The sequence below is a fragment of the Mytilus edulis genome, chromosome 13 (genome assembly GCF_963676685.1).
Source record: "Mytilus edulis chromosome 13, xbMytEdul2.2, whole genome shotgun sequence".
In the NCBI taxonomy this organism is placed as follows: domain Eukaryota; kingdom Metazoa; phylum Mollusca; class Bivalvia; order Mytilida; family Mytilidae; genus Mytilus; species Mytilus edulis.
This window is the reverse complement of record NC_092356.1, coordinates 8,263,523-8,291,038: the sequence shown is the minus strand read 5'-3', so window position 1 is coordinate 8,291,038 and position 27,516 is coordinate 8,263,523. Positions and strand designations below refer to the sequence as shown.

General features: G+C 31.6%; 3 protein-coding genes across 3 annotated transcripts in view; 2 read left to right on the top strand and 1 right to left on the bottom strand.

Moving 5' to 3' along the window:
* Positions 1-27,516, bottom strand: part of LOC139501201 (neprilysin-like) — a 95,395-nt gene that overhangs the window by 43,042 nt on the left and 24,837 nt on the right. The window contains exon 2 of the mRNA XM_071290195.1: positions 3,294-3,373. Within this exon, the coding sequence (XP_071146296.1) occupies positions 3,294-3,361 (68 nt within the window). The 5' untranslated portion in view covers positions 3,362-3,373. The remainder of the gene's footprint in view (positions 1-3,293; positions 3,374-27,516) is intronic.
* On the top strand, positions 10,350-14,521 carry LOC139501205 (uncharacterized). Its single transcript, XM_071290198.1, has 3 exons — positions 10,350-10,858; positions 11,654-11,799; positions 13,013-14,521. Exons 1-3 carry the CDS (start codon positions 10,811-10,813, stop codon positions 14,112-14,114), a joined length of 1,296 nt encoding a protein of 431 aa, XP_071146299.1. The 5' UTR covers positions 10,350-10,810; the 3' UTR covers positions 14,115-14,521.
* LOC139501204 (uncharacterized) lies at positions 20,069-23,301 on the top strand. Its single transcript, XM_071290197.1, has 3 exons — positions 20,069-20,258; positions 20,926-21,047; positions 22,079-23,301. The coding sequence occupies exons 1-3, from the start codon at positions 20,196-20,198 to the stop codon at positions 23,205-23,207; spliced, it is 1,314 nt and encodes a 437-aa protein (XP_071146298.1). The 5' UTR covers positions 20,069-20,195; the 3' UTR covers positions 23,208-23,301.

The window sequence follows — 27,516 nt, the reverse complement described above, 5'->3', positions numbered from 1 at the left end:
TAGATTTTCGTTTTGCACTATTTTTCTTTTAATTTTCTCTTTGACATATTGTTATGGTAATGTATATTTGAAACACGTTAAATACAATAATATTTTATAATACAGTTTGGTTTTAATTTTATTTTCGAGTATAATCGTAGGTTTGCGGGATGCTTTAATGCATATTAATGAGAAGAAATCAGATGCAAAGCAACCGATTTGTACCAAATAAAAGGGCCACATATTTTGTACCGTATATCTTCGATGCACGCTTTCATACAAAAAATACACACATATAAAGTTATTCAACAAAAAGGAAAAACAAATGGCAAACTTTGCTTGAGGGAGGTGGTATCTTCTTTTCTTGACAACTTCTAAATTTATAATCGAACAATGAAAGAAAAGTATATTATAAATCACCCCAGGATAAAAGCATTAACAACTGTCAGCTAGCAACACCCTCAAATATTGGTAGCCAACCACCAATAGTATCAACCCATGCAGTGCTTTAAAACTTTATAAATGTTTTTCGTTCGAAGAACTTTTCTGTATATAATTATTTCGGAAACGATGAAAGAGAAATATTTCGAAAACATGAAATAAACACGTATTATGACCGTCAATTTTTTTCTGAAAAAAGTAAAAATAACAAAAATACCGAAATCCGGGGAAAATTCAATACAAAACTTCTGTAAACACAAGGCAAAATCAAAACCTCAACCACATCAAACTAATGAATAACAACTGTCACATTTCTGACTTGGTACAGACATTGTCTTATGTAAAATTTGAGGAATTAGGAGCCTTAGTATCAACATAATTCATAAATTAAATTCTAAAGTTATGTATTTTTTCCAATAATGTGAATAAAGTCTCAACATCAGAGGAGATCACGACAGCGTTAATGAAAACCATTAAATTTATTGCTAATCAAACAGCATATACATTGATATGCAAGGTTTTAAATTAGAGCATAATTTTTAATAACATAAATAAAAATATTTCACAATAAGTACATTGATATGCTAGGTTTTAAATCAGCGAATATTTTTTTTTTACATAAATAAAATTATTCACAATAAGTTAGATAAGTAAGATTTAAATTATCTTATATCTTGAAAACATCAATCAACACAAAGTACCTCACAAGAAAGCAATGTGTTATCTACGTGACCGAAAAAAATCGACGTTATCATAAAAAATAATCAGACTCTTTGACAAATTGTTTTCCTATAAAAGAGCGATTATCTGTAGATAAGGGAAGCATTTGAAGATAAATACATATGCCATTGTAATTATACATGTTCAAAAGCTGCTTGTGAGGGCTGTTACAGTAATTGATGGTAACACTTGGATGCTGGTTGATATGCTTCAAAGTGTTTATTGTGACATTTGTTCGCAGATAATAAAAAATAACAAGTCGTACTGACAACACTATTACTGACACTTTTGTCGGACAATTGTGGTATGGCACGCAGGGGAAATGCCTGTACAACTAATAAATTATTTTTGAGGTTAAGTAAACTTTTGAATGCAACATGACTAGTATTGATCTAAATGTCCTTTTGATTAAAAGTAATCGTAGTAGTGTACTAGATGTAGTCTTCTCATATCTAAGTAGAGTTTCTCGCAATGGTGTATGTATTAGTTGTAGCCTTCTCATACCTGAGCAGAGTTAATCGTAAAGGTGTATGTATTTGACTTTGTGTTGGATGTGTTTTATCCTTTTATTTTGCCATTTGATTAGGGACTTTCCCGTTTGGATTTTCCTCGGGATTCGGTGTTTTTATTATTTTACTTTTCACGGATTATGTCTTGAAAAAAAACCCCAGAAATACGAAGTCTGTTGATTTTCAATCAAATAATTTCTTCATAGTAAATACCAGTAGTTTATATTTCTATCCATATCTAGTGAAAAATTTAATGATATTAGAATAAAAACATTAAGGACTGCATTGTTGAGAAAGTTTGTCATATGATACAAAATTAGAAAAATTAAAATGGTACAATTCATCTTACAGTATACATTTAAGGTAAATTCATGGTGTACCGCCATCTTGGATTGTACAATCACAGCACAAAATCGGTCTAGTAATTTGCCCAGATCTGCAAATTTGGAGATAGATTCGTAATTTAATGGACTGTTTATTTATATAAAGAAAACTTAATTTATTGTATTATTCAAAATATTTTAACATATGTAAAATTTTTTGGTTTTTGAAATCATTTGTTTCAAATGAGCCATTTAAGGGGAAATAACTCTTTTAGTACAAAATTTATACTGGGCTAATAGGTAAATTTGTTATTTGTACTTGTAGCAAGAAAACAAGTTCGGTGACACCATGTTTTCTTTTTATTTCTTAAAACATATTTTGAAACATATCTTCTCATAATTTATTTCAAAATTCTATGAGATAGAATTTTTTTTATGCATACTAATGCGTTATTTCTTGAACAAACTAACCAAATTTATGCAATTTTCAACGACTCATAGCTTGAAAAATAGCACGGTGACCGATACGATAGTATACGTTTCAAAAAGCATAGTTTAATCTTTATTTTGGCAAATTATAAGAAAATTATGTTTAAAAAAAATATTTACTTATGATCTACCTTGATACGTGTTGACTTGGTATGTGTGGAATAGTAATTTTATTGACCAAAAGGTGCAACTATTGTCCTGAGACAAAGCCAAGATAAATTGTGATATCAAATGGGACAATAAACCTTCTTTTCCACAAATATCCAGTCTGTAAGTGTTTTATTATACCCATAGAGACAACAGACAATTAATTATCGCGGCTTAATCAACTATCGTAATATAAAAAGCAGAAACACAATCATACTGTTTCAAGTTTACTTCATATATATTCTGAATCTTAACATCAACCATAAATAGAATAGGTAAATATAGGCAACAGTAGTTTTCCGGTGTTCAAAAGTCATAAATCGATTGAGATAATACAAATCCGGGTTATAAACTAAAACCGAGGGAAACACATCAACTATAAGAGGGAAACAACGAAACAACAGAAACTGAAGTGCAACAAAAAAACAAAGGACAATTAAACACATATATCTTTAAACGCGTTGTCGTAACTCCCGCGATATTATAACATTAAAAAGCTGCTGTGGAGAATCTGCGAAATATAAACACCCTTACGGTCAAATAGACCCATAGAGGGCAAATAGATGGAAACGTTTGACCTGTCAAATAGTTCAACGCTTGCAATTTGAATTCTCTGAACACAAGTAAAACAAACAGGCACATCTTTGTAAAGCTCTGATGAAAATAAAGGAAAAGTTTTACCTACCTGGAAAATTTCACCTGTGCCGCACCATCCTCTGGAATGTAATATTTCCCTTTACCATTAACATCCATTTCAATGCTGACCTGAAAACATATTCATAATTATATAATAAAGGAAAGACGTTTGTTTATCATAAATAAACCATACTATGACAAGTTAATCACTAGTTACTAGTACTTTAGACAAACTACTAAAACGTTGCACTACTTGCGTACAGAAATACTATATATAATATTAAATGCGTTATATAATTGGTTTTGTATATATATTTCTTATTCTGAAATCAGTTATTCTTTTAAACCAAAACTACAAATCATAATTAGTAAATTTTTGTGCTGTACTTTAACCAGTAATTTCATTTTCCATTTACGCCCTGAAATTTGGCCAGTTAGAAATCAATTCTCCATCAATATTTATTTTAAACATAATAGATGTAGCCAATCTGACATGACAAAACATTCATTATGTCAAAATCAACCTACTTTCTTTTTGAAAACAATTAAGTGCAAACGATCGATATTTCTAGCAAAACCTGAAGATGTTCCACTTCTTAGTTATGAGTATAGTGTGGGTATATATGATTATTAAAATTATAACTGTCCTAAATTTGGGAAGCTGTCAGCACCCTCTGCAATGGTTTCTTTATTTATATCATTTCACATTTTGCTTCTTCCAGTTTGCTTTTGATTACAGATCGTTTGTTGATATCTTTTTACTAGAGTCAAGCCGGTTTATAGTTTGCCTTTTGATGTATTATGAACTCTAAATACAAATTTTGTATCGTTGGGTTGCTGTTAATATTTACGTAAAATTCTTCTTCAATGCAAACCGAGTATTCGTTAAATAAAGCTTATGTAAATTTGCATCCTTTGTTGATTCACCGAAGACCTTCAAACAGGTCTTTGACTACTTTCAGAGTTGTAAAATGTTTTCTTGTCCTAAGATATTTTGTAAATTAATTAAAGGGTTGACATTTACAGGTTTGCGATATAATTTCTCAGTATAACCTTTCGGAATACAAGTTGATGAGTATTTCCAATATCTTTGCATTGAAGCATTGCTTGATTGATAGGTATGAGGTGACTAATCGTTTCCCACTTACAATCCGTACAACTCTGCATTCTTTCTTTATCATACTGATAATCAATCTTAGAAGAGACTTTCTATCAGTGTTTTAGTTAATGACTTTAATCTTTTCGGTTTCGCATTTAGACATTGGTTTTCAGTTCATGGCACTGGAGTATGGCATTCCATTTCAGATCATTGTATTTCCATTAGCCATCATTCAGATATGTTTTTCAGATATACATGTCAATCAGTGGTAAACAATATTCAGGTTCTGATAGTTCTTGAAATTGAATTAAATCTTAATCTTCAACAATCGATGTAACATACTAGTTGAAAGATTTTCTAACAATTTAACATATTTATTATTCAAAGACGCTTTTCGTCTTAATCTAATGCTTTGGAATTTGTAAATTCTAATACAAGATGCATATTATAATAACAATATAGAGAGTAGATAAAAGGAGATGTTGATGAATGGCATTACCCACGAGACACCCAGCAACAAAAGTGCAATGGTATGGGTGTATTCATAGGCCACCGCTATGCGTTCCATAAGAAGCAAAAGCATGGCTATGAAAAATAAAAAAAAAATAAAATTGTAAGTTACTAGTGACTTTTTTATGCACCATGATTTGTATCGTTAATCAGATCCCACACAATTAGATTCCGTTGATGTGAGTACAGAAGATAAGTATTAATCGGTGTGCGGAATACTCTAATTGATGTTTTATATATCATAAAACAAAAAATGAAGATACTTCTGCCATCACCTACTTATGTAAAATGATTGGAAATGTCGCCATGCATGTAATCTGTTTATCAGTTCGTCTCATCTATGGTGGCAATGATAGGTATAAACACCAGGTGAAACATTCTTAACTCATCTTTATAATATGATGTGTTATATTTTATAAGAGCTCGGAAATTCGAATCTTATATTCAGATATACAAGACAAGTAGTTTTTATAGGATATTATTATAATCATTATAGGCTGTTTATGTTTTTCTCTTATTTATTACCAATGAACACTAAGCTTTTGGAATGAAACCAGTCAATCACGGAAGACAATTTCAAGTGAATCGCGTGTATTATGATTGCACTTTCTATATGTTTTTCTTAACTTAGCAATATTTTGAGCCTTGAAAAAATCAACTGGTCTATAACTTAATTCAAATATTATGAATTTTTATTTAATAGATGCACCTAATAATCAATATTCATAAAAAAAAATATAGCTGTCAGATATCGAGTGTTTTGAACACTTACCCTATGAAAGGCCTACATTGACTATCGACTGCATGTTATCAAAACCTGATTTAAACATCATGTAAACATTGATTTGTATAAATTGGAGGTAGTTATTTATCGCAATAGAAGTTGAATATTCATTCAAGATACACTAAGTTGAGTGTCTACTTGAGATACATCAAATTAGATGTTTATTTAAGATAATATATTCACTTGAGATACATCAACTCCCTATTACACGATATAACTTCTCTGTTAATTGTCAATTCGTACTTGTTAAAAAAAGTTTCTTCCTTAAGGGGGCTCGCGGGTATAAATCCTTTTTTTTTTAATATAGGATTTCGTTACTTTTATATATAATTAAATATCCTATACTTAATGGACAAATAAGAATATGGGGTCACCGTTAATGTAAGCTCACAATCTGCTTGAAAAAGCATGCATTTTTGTTAAGGTTTTTTTTACTATTAAACTTATAGGAGAAAAAAAGTAATATCGAAATAAAAAAAAAAACTAAATTACAGAAATCGCTTAAATTTTACAATAGTTTAGTTTAAGAACAGTTTATTTGAAAAAAGTAATAACAAAAATAGGTCACCGATGAGTCAAAAAAGTTATCTCAAGTTTAATGCCAACAAAATGGCATTTTTTGCCAAAAGGGAGATAATTTGGAGCTTTTTCAACGATATCTGTGGCCAAAACGAACTGATTTGTTTGGTTGATTTTTGTACCATATCATAAAGTAACCACTAATAATGTAATAAATAAAATTTGTAATGAAAAAAGAAATGTTTCAATTTTTGCTGATTTTTTTGTAGACTCGAGCCTCCTTTAATATTCATAATAAAAATACTTTGCTTAAAATCTAGTTTTAAGTACACTTAAGGTAGATCGTAAGTAAAAATTTGGTGAGACAGAATTTTCTTATACTTAGCCAAAAAGGAAGACTTTACTATGCTCTTTTCAAAAATATAATAAAAAGTATGGGTCATCGTGCTACTTTTTAAGCTATGAGTCGTTGAAAATTGCCTAATTTGGTTAGATTGTTCATGGAAAACACATTTGTGTGCATAAAAAAAATCTATGAGATAGAATTGAGAAATAAATTGAGAAAAGATAGTTTTTGTAATATATTTTAAGAAAATAAAAAGAAAAAATGGTGTCACCGAACTTGTTTTCTCGCAAGTAAAAAGAAAAAAAATCTCTATCAGTCCAGTTTGATTTTTTTACTAAAAGAGTTATCTTCACTTAAATGGCCCATTTGAAAAAAATGGTTCTAAAAGTAAAAAAAAAAAGATATTTGTTTAAATATTTTGAATTATACAATAAATTACCAAGTTTTCTTTATATTATAAAACAGTCGAACCTTTAAATTGCAAATCTGTTTCCAAATTTGCAGATTTAGGCAAATAAGTAGATCGATTATTTACTGTGATTGTACAATCCAAGATGGCGGTAAACCATGTATCTACTTTAAAATACAAAAAGGACTACATTGGCTATCGACTGAATGTAATCAAAACCTGATTTTAACAATTGATATTTATCAATAAGAACGTACAAGTGGGTACACTTAAAACAAATCGAGTTTAGCTCAATTTGGACATGGCCTTAGGAAATCACTAAGCTAAATTTGAATTATAACAGTTTTGTAGCGACGTGTGTAAACAAAAATCAAATAAACAAAATCCTAGAAACATATCCAGCCGGAGATAATGAAAGATATGCATCTTTCGATAAGTGTCTCTTAAAAACGTTCTATCATTTCCTGTTGATTTTATTAACGTGTTCTTACGTTAAGACTGGAAACAATTATCTCAGGTTAGGAAGAGAGTTGAGCACTTGCAAACAAGTTTAACCCCTGCACGAATTGGTTGAGTCTGTCTCTCAAGAAATAAACTTGTTATGCAGTAATTGTTGTTGGCTGCTGTATGTCCCATTGATACCTTTTAAATTGTTTCGTATAAAAAGCGGACTATTGAATTGAAAATTCAAACCTTTCCAAAAACACGTGACACCGATTTCATTAAAGATATACATGAAAACAAAAAGACAGACACAAAGCTGTCTGGCAGTATACAGTAAAACAAGTAAATAAACATTTTTTACGTTGTTTCTTGTTTCGAAAACATTCCGGGCTATCGAAGATTAGCTGTTATACTAATTGCAAAAATAATTAGACATTCAATTATATTCACCCTTTGATAGACAATTAACGAAGCATAGCAAGCGATATCTAATTATTTTGACTCATAGCAACGCTTATACTTGTGTTTAAGATTAGGTTAATATCCATTATAGTGTTCATTAGTTCTTTGTCAGTAATTTATTACTAATGAAAATCCTTGCTTTCACACTCTCACCTTTGTAGAGTTATAAAATTAACCACATTTATCCAGCAATCCAACGACAGAAATAATGTTCTATCTTTTTTGGAGAATTTGAATGGTTATTTTTTACACCAAGGGTGCATATGATACCTTTTTGGACGTTTTGATTGGTCATTTACTACATCGTTGACGCATGTGATATCTGATTTGCACGTTTTGATTAGTGATTAATTACACCGAGGATGCAAATGATAACTTTTTATGATGTTTTGATTGGTCATTGGTCACATCGAGGACGCGTTTGATATCTGTTTTGCACGTTTTGATTAGTGATTAATCACACCGAGGATGCAAATGATAACTTTTATGGATGTTTTGATTGGTTATTGGTCACATCGAGGACGCGTTTGATATCTGTTTTGGACGTTTTTAATGGTGATAAGTTACACTGAAGATGTGTATGATAACTGTTTAGGATATTTTGATTGGTCAATTGCTACATACAGCGTTTGCTATCTATTTTGGACACAAGTTACGCCAGTTTGCTGTATAATACCTGTTTTGAACGTCTTGGTAGGTCACTACTTAGACCGAGGATGCGCATGATACCTGATTTTGGAGGTTTTGACTGGTCATTAGTTACATTGAGGACCTGTGTGATTACTGTTTTGGACGTCTTGATTGGTTATACCGAAAACGCGTAGATTTCAGCGTGCATTTCACGTGTTTCGGACAATATACAGCATTTGTCGTGGAGAAGTTAATTGTATAAAAATAATAAATAACAATAAATGTATAACTTTAAAATCAAAATAAAAGAAATTAAAAAAAATACAAAATATAAAACGTGAAATCTTTATGTGATTATTTTTCTTACAAAGCTGATATATATGTGCATGTTTAATGTACATGACAGCTGTTGATGTAAATAAGACTACACCGTATAATATCATTGCTGACTTTGATGTAAATAAGACTGCACCGTGTAATATCATTGCTGACTTTGATGTAAATAAGACTACACCGTGTAATATCATTGTTGACTTTGATGAAAATAAGACTACACCGTGTAATATCATTGCTGACTTTGTTGATGTAAATAAGACTACACCGTGTGATATCATTGCTGACTTTGATGTAAATAAGACTACATCGCGTAATATCATTGCTGACTTTGATGTAAATAAGACTACATCGTGGGGTTCGTGTTGTTTATTCTTTAGTTTTCTATGTTGTGTCGTGTGTACTATTGTTTTTCTGTTTGTCTTTTTTATTTTTAGCCATGGCGTTGTCAGTTTGTTTTAGATTTATGAGTTTGACTGTCCCTTTGGTATCTTTCGTCCCTCTTTTATATCATTACTGCCTTTGATGTAAATAAGACTACACCGTGTAATACTATTGCTAATGTAAATAAGACTACATCGTGTAATATCATTGCTGATGTAAATAAATACACCGTGTAATATCATTGCTGACTTTGTGATGATAAACCATGTCATCTTTTACGAGTATTTTCTCGTGATGTTTCACGCACTTTACTTGTCTTTGTCCATTGTAATCGGCAGTACAATACATAAAGTTATATATTTTTAAGATAAGTGTCGTTTATAAAATTGTAAATACATGTGATAGTTTAAAAGATTACTCTTTAATAAAATTATATCTTTAATAAAATATCAGTAAGCATCGAATAAACGGACCAGTAAATATAGAGATACATTGTATCTTATGTTCTGGTATGATTTCATTCTTTCTTAATGACTTCTAGTATACCGTCCTGATGGTATCACCAGCCTAGTAGTCATCAATTAAATGAATTATTATTGATATGGTCGAAAGCGTTAAACTGTGATTTTTTTACCCCGCAAAACTTAGCATTTCTACCCTAAGAATAGATTTTAGGAAAAACCTTTCGGATTTTTTTGTACTCAATGATCATTAACTTCGTACTTTATTTGCTTTTGTTATCTGTTTTGATTCGAGCGTCACTGATGAAGTTTTTCTTGTAGACGAAACGCGCGTCTGGCGTACAAATTTTCAATCCCGGTATCTATGATAAGTTTATTTAGATATCACACACAGCCTATGATCAAACTTATCTCGTTATGCAGAATAAGTAAAAAGAATGCGTAATAATAGCTTTATCAATTTAGTCTGTAATCGCTTATCCATCTTCTACAGCAGCATATCCAGTGCAAAGCTTTCGGATACCAATGCTGTCATTTATTTAAATGATAAACAAAATATATCAAACAAAGTATACAAAGCGAGGTCATAAATAACAAGGAAGAAGAATGAATATGAATAACATGTACACAATAGCTAGTGCTATCGATTTATGAAATTGAAGGATTTCTTTCGGTTTTTAAATTGTAAAGAATGTAAACATGTTTTAAAATTATTCTATTGTTCACTCATAATTCAAAATATGAAAGTGTATAAGTGTGTAACAACTATCCGAAATCACAATTCTTCAAACTATCAGAACCACAGTTTGTAATCAATTAACATGATTAAAAGAAATATTTTGAAACAAACAAAATAAATAAGAAAACTTTTAAGTGAAAACAAAAATCGTATAGACTACGCCCACTTCAAATTGATTGAACATGACACAAGAAACAAAAGGATAACAATCTCTTAAATTTAATATATCCTTTATACGAAATATTAAAAATATTTCCCTATATATTATACAATTACACTGTCAAAACCACAACGTTGACAGGGAAATATGAATAAAATATGAACGGAAATATATATTTTCTTCCGCAAGGACAACTTTTAATAGCTAATGTTTGTATGTTGAATTATTTGGTGATAAGACATTCATTACAAACTCTTGATCAAAGAAGAGATAACAGGGAGGTCAAATGTCTGGATATTCATGGTTTAGCGAAACTAATCCCCTCCTTAGCCAGGTGAGTGTACTGGAAATAATTGGTTTAGCAAATCTTATCCCCTCCTTAGCCAGGTAAGTTTACTGGATATTATTGGTTTAGCGAGAATTATTCCCTCCCTAGCCAGGTAAGTTTACTGGATATTATTGGTTTAGCGAGACTTATCCCCTCCCTAGCCAGGTAAGTTTACTGGGTATCATTGGTTTAGCGAGACTTATCCCCTCCCTAGCCAGTTAAGTTTATTGATATTATTGGTTTAGCGAGACAAATTTCCTCCTTAGCCGGGTAAGTTTACTTGGTATTATTGGTTTAGTGAGATTTATCCCCTCCCTAGCCAGGTAAGTTTATGGATATTATTGGTTTAGCGAGACAAATTCCCTCCTTAGCCAGTTAAGTTTATTGATATTATTGGTTTAGCGAGACAAATTCCCTCCTTAGCCGGATAAGTTTACAGGGTATTATTGGTTCCACATCTCACTGGTAGATGTACAATCATTCCACATCTTATTGATAGATGGACAATCATTCCACAACTCACTGGTAGATCGTGTTCAACCAAACATCTGTTGTCAACATGTATTTGTTCCTTCTAACAGTTACCCTGGAAATTGTATTATCAATAATACCAAATTGTCTGCTCCTGTTGATACATTTCTACTACTACCTTTATTCTAAAAGGAAAAAATATTTTTTTCACTTGGAACTTCTATTACGAAGGAACTATGTATGACTATGATTATATTTCAATGATATATGTTCTGGAGCTCATAAACTGGATAGTACTACAATGTGCATTTTAGATTTACTTCTTTACAGGAAATCAGGAGACGCAAGTATCAATCAAAGCAAATTGTGGCAGCCATCTCATGTTTGGTTCTGATTGTAACTTTCACCATTGTAGCAGTGTATTTTGGAACAAAAACGGATAAAAAAGTTGATCCAACTCCACGGCCACGTCCACGGTAATGTTTAATTGTATTCGTTTTGAATATATCATTGGCAATGTATTTTGATTAAAACTTAACCTACATATATCACAATTGTAAACTTCGTCGTTAAATTTTAGGTACGCATTAAACTACATTGTATTTCTATAGTCAGCATTGGCATACAGACACTGCTGTGACGTCATCTTATTGATTAACCTTTTTTTCATTAAATTATATTAAAATATTTCCTATTTGTACTTAATTTCAATAAGTTTGAAGTAGCGAATTTAATCCTTTCTATTCACAAATGGAAGTAGAAAAAATACTTATCGAAGACTTTTGCAAATTGTTAGTTGCAGTGAATGGAGGTTGAACTGTAAATATATCCATGAAACTCCTCGGCTACAAATCAGTTTATATTTACATACCGATTTTTTGAAATTATTCAAATGATACAGAACAATAGAAACATACTTAGGTACGCCTTTATATATTAAAAAAAACAAAGTTTGTATAATATTTTTTTTTCTATTTGAGTGGCATTGACACGTAATTCATAAAATAATTCGAACACTGCTGTTAATACGCTGATAGCAATTTCACTATTTTAACCAAAGATTTTGACATGTTTTGAAAATAAAAAGAGTAAACCGAGAAGTGTATAAAACCATTTTATTTTGTCCTTCAGAAGCACCATGTTTTAACTGGAAGTTATTTCGATAATGGTTTATTTTCTAAAAAGTAAATTAAAAAGTAAAAAATAAATGACCTCCCTTGGACCCTCTTATATACCCTGACAGTTGTTATGACAGTTTGACACTATGTATATACAAACTGAATTCTTGTTTATAAATATAGCAAGATGTGGTATGAGTGTCAATGAGACAACTCTCCATCCAAGTAACAATTTATAAAAGTAAATCATTATAAGTCAAGGTACTGCCTTCACCACGGAGTCTTGGCTCACACCGAACAGCAAGCTATAAAGGGCCACAAAAATTACTAATGTAAACCTATTCAAACGGGAAAAACAATGGTCTAATCTATATAAAAAACGGGAAACGAGAAACACTTATGAACACATAAACAGACGACAACCACTGAACATCAGATTCCTGCCTTAGGACAGGTGCAAACCATTGAAGTGGGATTAAATGTTTTAATAATACCAAACCTTCTCCCTTTTTATATTGTACATATTTACAGACTTTTACAGACTTTTACAGATTTACTCTATATTTTATAGGCTTCCCGGCTATGACCTCCTGAAAGATCATACAGACATGATATCAATGTTCAGTGGAGCGAGAAAGGGAAACTACAAAAAGATATGGACAGTTTTAACTAAAAAGCCCTACCTTATCAACGTTATTCCGAGAGATGAATCGTACGCTCTTCTTCACTACGCCACACGACAAAATAACTCTATGGCTGTCCACAAACTCGTCAACTATAATTCATGCGATGTAAAAGTCAAGAGTGTTCCGAATGCTAAGAATAAACACCAAGGAGGAAAAATACCAGAGCAGTTGGCACTGGATAAAAATATAAAAAAGTTTCTACATAATTTCACTGAAAAAATGATGCAAGAACGATTCGGATCAAAGACGGTTTTCTATACAACAAAAGCAAAAGGTGAGAAGTTCAACAAATATGGACCACCTTTATTACTATTAACACTGAGTACTTTTAAGAAAACGTTTTTAGGAAAGACAAAGACTAGTTCTAAATTTCAAAGTCTTCTCAATTGCACTTTCCAAAGTGCATCTAAGAACTTCAAGAATATATCAAATTTAATATTGGTAAATCTTTATGATTTCGATAACGGCACTGCAGACATACTGAATGTGACCTCAAAGACAGATTTCTTTGCAAGTATAGTGAAATTATACACAAGTCGAACGCTATACGTAAATGTGAATACAGCACTAAAACGCCAGGCGCTGTTCGATTATAAAAAGTATAGACCTCGGGGCAGGGCACTTCGTTTTGGTCCATATGCACTTATGCTTCAAGCAGTTCTAATGTACTGGACAGACTTAAAGCCATACAATGGAGTTACTTATCGAGGATTCCAAGTCAATGTAACGAATCAGTATCACGTTAAGACGAAGTTTGTATATTTGAATTTCATGGTAACAACAGATAATGAGACACGCGCCGACGAATACGCTGGTGCTCATGGTAGCATTCTGGTTATCAGTAACACTCGCCATTGCCACGTACAGCCACGTGACATAACCAGATATTCCTACTACCCAAATGACCGGCAATATCTTTACCCGTCTGGTTCTGAGTTTGTTGTGACCGCTAACGACGGTCGTAATGTAAACTTATCATGTATTTAATCAACAGGTTTGGATGTATTTTTTTTTATCGTTTTAAAATAGTCTTCTTCACATTTGATTTTGCACTATTCTATCTCACAAATATAAACTAGAAGAATAGCAGAGAACATAAAATGGACTACAACAGCCGTCTTTAAGTTAACATTGTGCTTCCAAACCCACAACGATATCGGCTGCCAATAAAAAAAAACATGTCTCATAAGGTTATCGCAGAAACAAGTGTACATGTTTACTCAAAACAGATCTTTTAATGATTTAGTATCCAATATGATTATGTGAAGAAAAAGTAAAACTTGATGATGACTTTAGAGAAGAATTGCATTTATCAGTCTTATGATGTTATCATATCATTTCATTACAAAATACAACTGCTACTTTATCATTTTGAAATAAAATCAATCTGCCTATTTTTTTTAATTTCTATATCGTCAGTTCATCGTTTTCATATCTATTCTAAATCACAAACATAAATTGGCAGGGTACCAAATAACATAAAACGGACTACAAGAGCCGTCTTTATGTAACTATGTGTTCTAACGACCCAGGACGATAGCGGCTTCCGATAAAAAACAACTTGTCTCATAAAGGTTATCACAGAAACATGTGTACATGTGTAGTTACTAAAGGCAACAGTAGTATACCGCTGTTTCGAAAACAGATCTTTCAAAGATTTGGTATCCAGTGTGATTATGTAAAGAAATGCATCTTATAATAAATGAATGCATGTTTACGCAAAGTAAAACTCGTTCATGTCTTTAGAGAAAATATAATGTTTCTTTCTTATTACGATGTTATTATAAAATTACCATTTCATTTCAAAATACAACAGCTAGTAAATCATTTGAAATAAAACCGATCTGCCCATTTTTCAAATTGCAAGATCGTCAGTTGATCATTTTAAAATCGTCAACTTCACATTTGATTTGGCATTATTCTATCTCACAAATATAAACTAGTTAGTAGAACACTCAACAAATAAAGCAGTAAATCAACTAAAACATTTGAAAAGTCGGCTGACTAGAGAAAGATCTTAAATACGAGCTGGAAACTGTATCCTTTTACAATCAAACAATTAAAATTAATTTGGTCTCTACTAGTAGAGTATGTGTCATTTGGATAGCAACCTAACAATAAAACTAAGAAGACAAACAGAGGTCAACATTACCGTCGTCATCAATATACTAGAGTTCAAGCCGTTTATCAGCCAGGTTCTAATAGTTATCAAAGGTACCAGGATTATAATTTGATACGCCAAACGTGCGTTTCGTCCACACCAGTGACGATCAGATCAAATGTTTATAAATCAAAATAAAGTTGAAGAGCATTGAAGACCAATAATTCCAAAAAGTTTTTCCGAGTACGGCTAAGGTAATTTATGCCTCGGATAAGACCCGAAAAATTCATAGTTTTGTAAACAGGAAATTTATAAAAACTACCATATAACTGATATTCATGTCACCACCGAGGTGCTGACTACTGAGCTGGTGATACCCTCGGGGACGAAACGTCCACTAACAGCAGCATCGACCCAGAGTGTAAATATTTATCAAAGGTACCAGGATTATAATTTAATACGCGAGACGCCCGTTTCGTCTTCATAAGACTCACCAGTGAAGATCAGATCGAAAGAGTTATTAAGCCAAACAAGTACAAAGTTGAAAAGCATCGAGGACCCAAAATTCTAAACATTGAATAAATAAGGGGTAGCAATCAATGTCTAAATGAACAAAATACATAAATATGTTAGTAAGAGTCTAGCTGAGAAAATGTAACATGTGTTAGATACAATAATATATAGCGGACTTATACTTATTCTGAAAGTATGTCTTGAATTTTCGTTTTGTGAGCGTAATTAAAAAATAACTCCTTCCGTTATCAAAAGCTAGTGGTCGGATACACAGTTAATTCCGTTGAAAGTAGATAATTATAACGATAAAAAAAATCCAGTTGTATTATCAATACTATCATGAAAAAATTACTGCATAACAAGTTTAACAGTTCTAACAGACTAATCTCCAACTGGTTCCGTTGAACAAAACATCTAAAATATTCGGATATCTGGGGTATGGGTTAATGAGATAGCACACAATCACACTACTTAAAGAAAACAAATTTATTTTGTAGAATGAACTAACAAACAATATAAAAGTATAGAAGAGGGACGAAAGATACCAAAGGGACAGTCAAACTCATAAATCTAAAACAAACTGACAACGCCATGGCTAAAAATGAAAAAGACAAACAGAAAAACAATAGTAAACATGACACAACATAGAAAACTAAAAAATAAACAACACGAACCGTACCAAAAACTAGGTGTGATCTCAGGTGCTCCGGAAGGGTAAGCAGATCCTGCTCCATAGAGACTGCAATACTTATATATTATATATCCGTTTTACTGAAAAATCGGTTGAACTAGATAAATACGACCTTTGTGTATTTGGGTTGCTGACTCGTTAATGTGCACCTTATATCTGATTTTATTCGGGTTTTTTAATGGCTTGAGTAGTTTTGTAAGACTCGTTTATATGGTAATTTTATCAGACTCGTTTTAGCTGTTCTGTAAGGCTCGCTTTGGTAGCGCTGACAGGCTCGCTTTGGTAGATCTGTTAGAAAAGTAACACACTAACTGAAAATTTCCCATCAGATATTGGTGTTCGTCAAGGGGATAGTCTGAGCCCTACATTGTTTAAAATTTTCATAAATGATTTACCTGAAATTTTTTGATTCTAGCTGTTGCCCAGTTTTATTAAACAACAGTACCCTTAACTGTTTAATGTATGCAGATGACCTCATTATGATTTCTGAAACTTAATCTGGGTTACAAAATTGTTTAGATAATTTAATGAATTATTAAAATAAATGGGGACTAGAAATTAACATGAAAAAAACAAAAGTATTAATTTTTAATAACACAAGAAAAATATCAAAGGAAAAATTCACAATTAATGGTCAGCTTATTAATAATGAGAAAAAGTATAATTATCTTGGCATGATATTCACTGTATCTGGCAGATTTACAGATGCTTAGTTTAATCTTTATAATAAAGCATTAAAAGCCTTTTTTAAATTAAAAAGATATTTCACTCATTTTAAACCTAATATTAAAACACTTTTACATCTTTTTGACCACATACTGAAGCCAATTTTGTTATATGGCTCAGAAATTAGGGTCCAATTCTCTCCAAATAAGTTACAATCAAAAGGAGACAACTATTTTTTCCAAATGTGCAAAGATCTCGTTATCGAAAAATTACATGTTTAATTTTGTAAATATTCTCTACAGCTACCTAGAAGATCAACTAACCTAGCAGTGATAGGAGAGTTGGGGCGCTACCCCCTATCTCTTGAGGTTATTCTTAATATGACTTAATTTTGGCTCAGACTCACAGAACAAAATAACTCCCTCATTAAAGAAGCATTTGAAGAGTCCAAAATTGTATCTAATACATGTAAAGACAATTGGTTGGGAAGCATTAATTCATTATTTAAATATCTTAATTTAACCTCAGCATATTTGTTAAATCACAAATCTCATCTAAAATCAATTATCATTAAAAAAAACCTCCGAATTAAATATGAGTTAACCAAATTTAGAATTAGTGCCCATGAACTTAAAATAGAAAAGGGAAGACGTAAAGAAATACCCCCAGATAAAATATTTTGTAAATCATGTAATAATGACATTGTTGAGGATGAAATTCATTTTCTTCTTCAATGTCCATCACTTAAAACTGAAAGGTCCAGTTTTATTTTAGATTTATCATCTTAATTTACTAATTTTTAAACTTTAAACTTTAAATGACCAATCTAAATTTGTATTGTTGATGTCAAATGAAGATCCATTTGTTAATACCATAATGATTAAAGTAATAGATAGTTTAATAAAGACTAGAAGAGTAAAATTAAGTATTAATACATGAGTAGCCCACAGCTCTTCTTCTAATTATAAAACGGTACTGATTGTATATTCACTCACTCATTATCTTTGAGAATATATACTGTGTTTGTTGTCTCTCTTCTCTTGTATAGTTTTAGTTTTATTGTCATTTATTGTAATTTCAATGAAAAAAATCACCACAATTATTTGTACACTTTAATTTAAAATGTAATTGTACTGCTCCTCGGGCGTCTTGATTAACAAATAAAAATTGTTGTTGTTGTTGTTGTTAGGCTCGCTTTGGTTGTTTTGTTAATTATGCTTGCTTTGATCGTTCTGTATGGCTCGCTAAGGTAATTCTGTGAGGCCCCTTTGATATATGTGAAAGGCTCGGTTTCGTAGTGATGTAAGGCTCCTGTTAATGCATTGTAACTCTTTTGTAAAACTCTTTTGATTTAATGTTTTACTTTTGCCTACTCACACTTTTAGTAAACTTCGAGTATGGTTATTCTAGAAAGCACAATTACTGAAATCGGTGCGTTGTTGTATTTCAAACATTAAAAAATAAATATTTAACTAAATGCTACATCAAGAAAAAAAATTGTTTAAAAAATATTACTTTAATACTCTATTCTCGTTTTTAAATGTCAATATCTATCCTTAAATCGGACGCTTCTGAGATGTTCAAAATATGCAGACAATATATTTTGTATAATGCCTTATGTCACAGTTCCTACATTGCAAATTATCACACACTTTGCATACAATGCGACGAATATCTTGAATGTTTTTTTTTAGAGACTAAACGTTACAATTCACATTTTTTTCATTTATCATTATGCACGTTAATAAACATAGCTTAAAATTCTTAAAGATACACAAGGCATAATATTTACAAACACTGGGTCGATATCACTGCTAGTAAAGGTTTTCTCCGCGAGATTATCACGAGCCCAGAAGCTAACACTTATGAGTTTATATGAATTATCATTGATATTGTCATAATTATATATGACCTTTTTACAAATCTTTGAAATATTTGAAATACTAAGGGTTTTTCAATCCCCAGGAATAGATAATCTTAGCTGTATTTGACAAATCCTTTCGGAATTTTGCGTCTTAATTCATTACTTTGCAACTTCGTACTTTATTGTGGCCTGTCGTGCGTTTGGCGTAGACTTTTTAATTCTGATATTTATGGTGAGTTAATTAAATAAATAAAGAGGAAAAACTGTCAAAATGGGTGAAAAGTCTAATAGGAATGTAGGTCGGTAATGTATCGCGCATGTGCATTTACGTGCGATGTTTAAGAAATGTATGGCAAGCCGTAAAGGAATTTATTCCCTTATTTTTAATATTAAAATTGGCTGTTTTATACAAGAAAATGTACGTAGAGAAATATTGCAAGACAGTTAATTGATGTTCATAAAGCCGACAAAGGGTCATGCAAGTCAATTATTATAAATTAAGGAATGTATCTCCCTCATGCATAGCTCTGATTCCTTTCACGGATTTGGCAATACTTTTTGGACCTTTTGGATTATAGCTCTTCATCTTTTATATAAGCTTTGGATTTCAAATATTTTGGCCACGAGCATCATTGAAGAGACATGTATTGTCGAAATGCGCATCTGGTGCAGGACAACTGGTACCGTTAATGTTATCAATTAACTTTATGTTACATACAGTTGTGATAACAAAAAACAAATAAGTAAAATATTGTTAAACTTCAAAATTAGTTTTCTGACTAAATATTAAAGTATTATATCAGCTCATTTCTTTACTTTAATGGTTTCTGTAATAAAGGGTTCGGTCCCGTTTATTTATAATAAGGGTAATGTATTACCAGTGCAGCATATTAATAGGTTCGGAACCCTAAATTAATAAGTGTTCGAAATGTGACTATTCATAAAAAAAAATGCATTCAACATTTTGCTTATGCTTGAATTAGCTAAATTGTGTGCCTTCAAATCATCACTTGTAATTCCCATCTAACCAGAAAACTCGTCTTTCTTGTTTTACACTTGAAGAACAATAGTATGGATAAAGTTGTGATTACACAAAACAGGAAGGAGATTGCAAAGTTGAGTACACTTATTAAAGGTGTGATATTTCAAAAGACTTGGATATTTCTGGTTGAATAGCAATTGAAATTCTTATTATCCGAAAATAAAGCACATCAACACGTTTTTCTGTATAATATGCATGACAGCAATTCATTCAGTGATGAAAATCGTCTGACAGAGGACTCACAAGAACGAAATGTAAGTTTTTCGTTGGCAGATTGGTGATATTATATGCCATTGAAATTGTAAAACTTCAGCGATTTCAAAAACGAAAGTAAAAGTGGAAATGTTTCCAGAAAACCCAATGAATTATCAGCGTATAACCAATGATACGAGTGTTAGAAATATTTGTTTTAAAAAAAGCTTACTATTAAAATTATAATACAAAAAGAAACACTAGATTTTTATTATAGCTTACGCTGTTATTATCATGAATTTACTACTTCTATCAGGTTTTAGTTTGTATGTTGTAACGGAGACCACGTACAGTTAAAGACGTTACATTTCATTAAGAAATAATACACAATTTTGAAACAATAAACGAAACACAATAATGGTGAACAGCAACTTATAACAACATCTTTCTTAATTGTTTTATTTTCTAAAACTTTCATTCATCTTTTTTCTCTCTAATAAATTACAGCAACAGTTATTTAGTTTAAATTATCTTAGGGGTTGATGTAGATTTTACATTTCACAAAATTTCAAAGTATTTGAAATATTTAAAAAAAAAAAATGAACCCAACGTCTTAGCCTGGTACTTACACTAAATGTGTAGTGTACTTAGTTATTTATTTTGGTTTTTATAATTTTGTTAATATGGGTTATTTTATTTTTGTTATAATATTTTTTGCAATATTTTTAGATTTCCTTTCGAGGAAGAAAAGTCATACTCGTCATTATTTCTATAAGTGTAATACTCACAGCAGCAGTTGTTATAATTTGTGTTGAAACAAAAAGCGATGAAGACATCGCACAAGACAAAAGGTTCGTGTATAGTATATACCGAAGATGAAAATAAAATATCATGTAATAAATATCAAATAACCTTTTAGTAATTTGAAAAGAAACATTTTTATTCAAGTCTGCTGAAGAAAAGATTATCATTATACTCGATCACGTCACACTACTACAAGTAAATAAATCAGGGTCCCATATGTAAACTGTAAAAATGGGACTCTGGTCTATGTATTGCAATTCAATAGATACAGGAAGTATTAGTGCCAATGAGACAACTCTCCATCCAAATTACAATTTATACAAGGTAACCATTATAGGTCAATGTACGGCCTTCAACACGGAGCTTTGGCTCACACCGAACAAGAAGCTATAAAGGGCCCTAAAAATGACTGGTGTAAAACCAATGACACTTTATATATTGTATGCGTGTGAATTTTCTTTTATATTATGTACTTTATTACTACTTGTCACAAACTTTCTGTGTAAATTTATACTACAAAAACACGTGAATTCAATTTATTTGTGACTTCCTATATCAGTTGACTGCTGCCAAAACTATAAATAAATACTAAAAATCACCATCTGTATCTCCACTTCAAATAAAAATTAAAATGTAACATATACAAATCCTACTTGAATCCTTGTGTCTGTTTTGTATCATTCAATTAAAATATATAGAGTCACAGAGTTTCATGCACATTTTGGAAAATTGAACAGGACTGACATTCCAAACCGAAACTAAACTTCCAAAAAAAAAATTGAAAAGGGAAAAACGTTCAATAAAATACTAGTGTATATTTGACATTCCGTTTAAAAGACTCGTTAGTATCAAATTCCAATAAGTTTAAACTGCTTTCCATCTTGTACAATTGAATGGGGAAGCAGGGAAAGTACATGGATATCTTTCTTTATAATTTTTTTCTAAATAACAAAGACTACTCTTTTGATCTCTAATAAATATAACACAGGACTACGAATCTTAGAACCTATTCATGCATCGGCTCAACAACTAGTCCTAAAGTTTCCATATACATTAAATATCTATTTTTACATTTTAGTTTCCCGCAATACAACATCATGAAAGATAACCGGGACATACAATACATGGTAAATGAAGCTAAAAGAAACAGATTTCAACGAATATGGACGATTTTAGATGAGAAACCTTACCTTATAAACATTATACCGGAAAACGAATCTTACTCGTTGCTTCACATTGCGACACTACTAAACAATACCGACGCCGTTTATAAACTTTCAAACTTTACATCATGTGACGTTCTGGTGAAGAGTGCGCCGACTGTAAAAAGGAAAAACACAGGAGGCAAAACACCAGAACAACTCGCTAAAAATAATGTCATCAAAGTGTATCTTAAGACTTTTACAGAAGAGCATATGCAGGAACGTTTCGGTAACACACTCGTTTTCTTCACAACTCGAGCAAAAGGAGAGAAATACAATAGATTAGGGCTTCCATTGATGCTGCTTACTATGAGTTCATACAAGAAAACATTCTTTGGAAATACATCATTATCGCCATCTGATCATTTCCAAAACCTCCTAAACTATACATTTCAAAGTTCAAAAGTTCGTCTGAAAAATGTCGAGAATGAAGTGATTAATTCGCTTTATGGATTCGACGCTAATTCGGCCAATATACTTCGAGTAAATACAACAAGGCTCTTTTATGGGAGGATAATAAAACTATATACAGGAAATCATGTGTATATGGAAATGAACAAAGCACTGAAGCGTGAAGCTTTGTTTGATTATAACACTTACAGGCCTCGAAGTAGTGCACTACATTTTGGACCTTATGCACTTATTCTTGACTCACTTCTAACATTTTGGAATGAACTAATACCCTATACTGAAATAACATATAGGGGCGTTTCTGTAAATATTTCAAGTCATTATGATGTGAACATGACCTTTGTGTATTTAGATTTTGTTTCGACCACAGACGATAAGAAAATTGCTGAGAGCTTTGCAGGGTCTCACGGAAGTGTACTTGTTATAGACAATACACACTTTTGTGCTTGGCAACCACGTAATATTGCTAAATATTCTGAATTCCCGCATGAGAAGGAATATTTGTACCCCTCTGGAGCTGAGTTTCTAGTAACCGCTATGGATGGACGCCACATTTTTCTCAAACTGGTTAACCCGTCAATTTTAGGAAAATAAGTAGACGTTGTATGACAACTCATCATCAGATACCATCTTTACTGGTAAACCCACCATTGTAGGTCAACTAAATTAATAAAGCTATATCTTTCAATGTGATACTTTACATCTACATCTACCATGAATTAGTTTGACAATAGTTTGCCTGAAACTTCGCATGGAAGAAGAACGATTTGAAATGTCCACATAATGATGCACGATAAAGAGCTGTGTTTAAACTAGTGTTGTCAAATCGTGCACTTTTGCCTAACCGGTTACTCGGATAATCGTTCGACCGATTAACCGGTTAACCGGTAGTTTGAGTTGGTGTTTGTAGTACCCTACACTTAGATATAAGATGAGGTATGATAGTCAATTTGACAACCTTTCATCCAAGTCATAAATTTACGCTTTTAGAATTGAAGTTTGTCCTCTGGCATTATAAGGCTTGTCTGTGAGGATTTATGGCGAAATTTGACTTTTAATAACCAACTACACCGTATCAAAAAAAGCGTTTATACCAACTTCAGATTGAAAAATAAAAAAAGACTTCTTGATCTCTTAGAATTGAATATGTCTGAAACTGATTATTCTTTCTTTTTTACTTGTTGTCTCCGAAAATGATGTGGAGTGTTTCAGTTTTGATTAATTATAAAAAAGAAGATGTGGTATGATTGCCAATGAGAAAATTCTCCACAAGAGATTAAAATGACACAAAAATTAACAACTATAGGTCACTGTACGGCCTATTTCTGTACTTTGTTTCCATGTTACTCGTAAAATCACTGATACATTGAGTACATTCACATTGGTTTGGATTTCACAATTTTTGAGTTAGCATTTCGTTTAAAGTAAGACTAGGCCTTGCACGACGGAGGTTGCACATTAGATGTAGGTTTAGAAAATATTAGATCGGAAACGAAACAATGAAGTAAATCGTAACATTTAGTCGCATTACTGATTTAGAGTTACTGTTTAAAAAAACATGTATACTAATTATGTTTCTTTAAGATCTTGCCCAATGCGGAGAAACAAGTTCTAATTAATTTCATGTTTATAGGATTAACAATAGCAATCAATTTACTGGACAACTGATCTGTCAAATTAATTACCACGACGACAATTTTTAAATAAAACTATTTAATGATTTCAATACAAAATTATATCTAATCTATCAAAATTGAAAAAAAGTCCGGTTAACCGGTTAGCGTTTTTGGTATTCGGTATTCGGTCGTTCGGCCGGTTATCCGGTTAACCGGTTGACCGTTGACAACACTAGTTTAAACACAATGTTTTACCGGAATTCGTTGGCAACCTTAATTCTAAATGGGCATCATCATCGACAAAAAAAATTAAGGCTCACAATTCCTTGGAAAGTCTAAAACGTTGATATTAAAGCTCTTTATTGAGCCATTGACTATAAACGAAGGTTGCAAATCCTTTAGGCAAAGTATTATACCAAAGACGGTGTTGGCTTTTTATTGATCTTAACGAACGTGTCATGAATTTAGAAATCAAAACTTCTTATTAGTCACGATCGAACCTGATGACAACTGTCATCAAACAAGGAATCAATATCATACGTTTATATTATTACACGTACCATACACACTTAGATTTTGAGACAGCAACACAAAAGTCGTGTAATTTGTGTGCATCTAAAATAACGCTTAAAAATGGAAAGCGTAGAACCTCGTTCATATATACATAAGTTCTTTGATTGAATTGTGTTGAACACAACATTCAGCACATTTAGCTATTCCGTGAAGACCAGTTTTTGATGATTGTGGAACGTGCCTATTACGGACCTCCGATCTTTGGTTGGAAAACTGACAATTCTAGTCATTTAAGATTGGAGTCGAACGCTACAGGTCGAACCTGTAACATGTGGGGCTCGACCTCACAACCTCAGTGTTGACAGGCTAGTGATACAGTACTGCAACGGTTTGGACCAGTCGACCACTGCGACCCACCCATATGCATATACGCTCTCTCGTTTTCAGAAGTGGCAAAGGCAATAAATTGCTGCAATGACTTTTGAAATAAATATATGTGAATACAGCAGAGTCGTCCTTTATTTTTTTTAATTTTAGATCAAGTGATTATTCCAGTATAAATACTAATCTCATGGTTCAAACAAACATCATTACTGCCTATCGATGAACTAAGATGATCTGTCATGATAGTTTTTTATGAATCCGCAAATAGATAAAATGCAATTTACAACATCGAATAGAATCAACTTATTACAAAAGATTAAAAAATTGTATTGACCTATGCATATACGTATTATTTGTTTAAATGCTTATATTCTGTCATTGTTTGATTATTGTTGCAATATATGGGGTAGTTGTTATGAAAGTGGAATAGAGAAACGTTATAAGTAATTAAAGAAATCTGATAAGGTTAAAGTAGAAGCTGACATAATGACATCCTCAAGTTTATTGTTTAATAGTTTAAACTGGTTAAATGTGGAAAAACAATTTTAATTTCAAAAGGCAATACTTGTATTTAAATCATTAAAAGATAATTATGGCCCTTAACTATTTACAATTCAATTCAATATTTTATTTAAGTCTCATCTCTCAATAATATATAATACAAAATTGCATTAAATGTAAAAATATATAAATATAAAAAGAGAGCCATTATGTACAGAAGTACAAGAAAACATTCATTTTAATGATAATCAAAATTCCCATTTACCTTCAGCTGAAGAAAAAAACACTATCAATTGAAGCCAAACACTTTTTCTGAAAATTAAACATTTATATTTTCTGGTTCCCAAATATGGAATAGTTTACAGAATGAAATAAAGATGATTAGTACACCTGTATCTCCTTAAACTTTTAGGAATGTTTGTTCTTCAATGCTGTTCAACTTTGTACTTTATTTGGCCTTATTAATATTTTTGTTATTCCAGTGTCACCGGTGAGTCTTTAGTAAAGGAAACGCACATCTGACCCAAATACAAAATTTGTCATCAAATTCAAATCTTTATTGCCATAATTAAATATTTATAGTATGTGACACAACATAACAAAATAAAAATAAAAAATAACAACAAGATCATTAATATACACAATAAAAAAAATATGTTTGTCAAATTAGAGTTTTGATCGCAAATGTTAACGGTCCATTGAAAATAGAAAAAAGACAGTGCGAGTGGGGCATCCGTTTTCTATGGACACATACTTTTTTAATTATGAAATACTAATAGACGATAGTGCATAATCTGGACAACATACAAGTTGATTCAATTTGAAATCTATGGTGGTATACAGCTGCCATCGAAATGACCAGTTGCATAGATAATTATTTCGGCAAATTGATATTTTATCACGATAAGTCGACATATTATCTTGATATTTCAACTTTATTATCTCAACAAGTCGACATCATGGAAGCATTTAATCGACTTGTCTATATAGATAACACAACATGTCGACATACTTATCGCGACAATGGACATACTTATCGCGACAAGTCGACAAAAGATATCTCTGTAACTCGTCTTGAGGGCGAGATGAATGCCCGTTACTGCCCTTGTCTTGTTGAGTTGTCGAATTAATTATCACAACAAGTCACCTTTATTTTCTAGAAAAGTCGACATGCAACAGGGTCGATCGAGACGATATCGGTTAAAATGTAGAATTCTTATTTTGCATCCAATTTCGATGGAATGTTTAGAGATTGATTACCTCTTGACAGGATTTTTCGGTAGTATTCAACAATCCGTTGAATACTACCGAAAAATAAAGCTCTTTTGGTTTTAAGGATAAAAGCGACCCATTTGGGGTCAAACCCCTAAAATATAACTTTTTTATTTTAAGTCCGATTTTGATAGGTTTTTGTCCATTGAATTCTTTATACCAAGAGTGGACACACTGAATGTCTCGCCTGTTCTAGTGTTCATAATATAATTTATATTAAAGTATAAAAAAGAAGTTTATACCACATGCATTACATTTAACTAAAAATAAAACACTTAAAAGACCAATGTACATGAGATGAAGTTGACATAATCCCAGTAGGTCATACAATCATTCCATACAACAAATCTAGTTAATCTATTGCTAAAAGCATATACGAAATTAACATCATAAAAAAATTACCTTGACAATTGAACCATGAAAATTATGTCAAGGTCAACTGACACCTGCTCAACAGACATTCACATCCCCTTACACGTATTCCCTACACCAAATATAGTTCTATCCCTATAATGTCTGAATAAAAAATAATCTGAGAAATTTATCTTTGACCAATGAACCATGAAAATGAGGTCAAGGTCAGAAGTTTATCGCGAGACAGACGTGTACACCTTACA

What these genes read in the sequence shown, in the direction of transcription:
- LOC139501204 (XM_071290197.1), top strand. Translation starts at nt 20,196, where the DNA reads ATGCATGACAGCAATTCATTCAGTGATGAAAATCGTCTGACAGAGGAC. An exon ending in AGGACTCACAAGAACGAAAT is followed by an intron (nt 20,259 to 20,925) that starts GTAAGTTTTTCG and finishes CAATATTTTTAG; the next exon opens with ATTTCCTTTCGAGGAAGAAA. An exon ending in GACATCGCACAAGACAAAAG is followed by an intron (nt 21,048 to 22,078) that starts GTTCGTGTATAG and finishes TTTACATTTTAG; the next exon opens with TTTCCCGCAATACAACATCA.
- LOC139501205 (XM_071290198.1), top strand. Translation starts at nt 10,811, where the DNA reads ATGTCTGGATATTCATGGTTTAGCGAAACTAATCCCCTCCTTAGCCAG. An exon ending in CTAATCCCCTCCTTAGCCAG is followed by an intron (nt 10,859 to 11,653) that starts GTGAGTGTACTG and finishes ACTTCTTTACAG; the next exon opens with GAAATCAGGAGACGCAAGTA. An exon ending in ACTCCACGGCCACGTCCACG is followed by an intron (nt 11,800 to 13,012) that starts GTAATGTTTAAT and finishes TATATTTTATAG; the next exon opens with GCTTCCCGGCTATGACCTCC.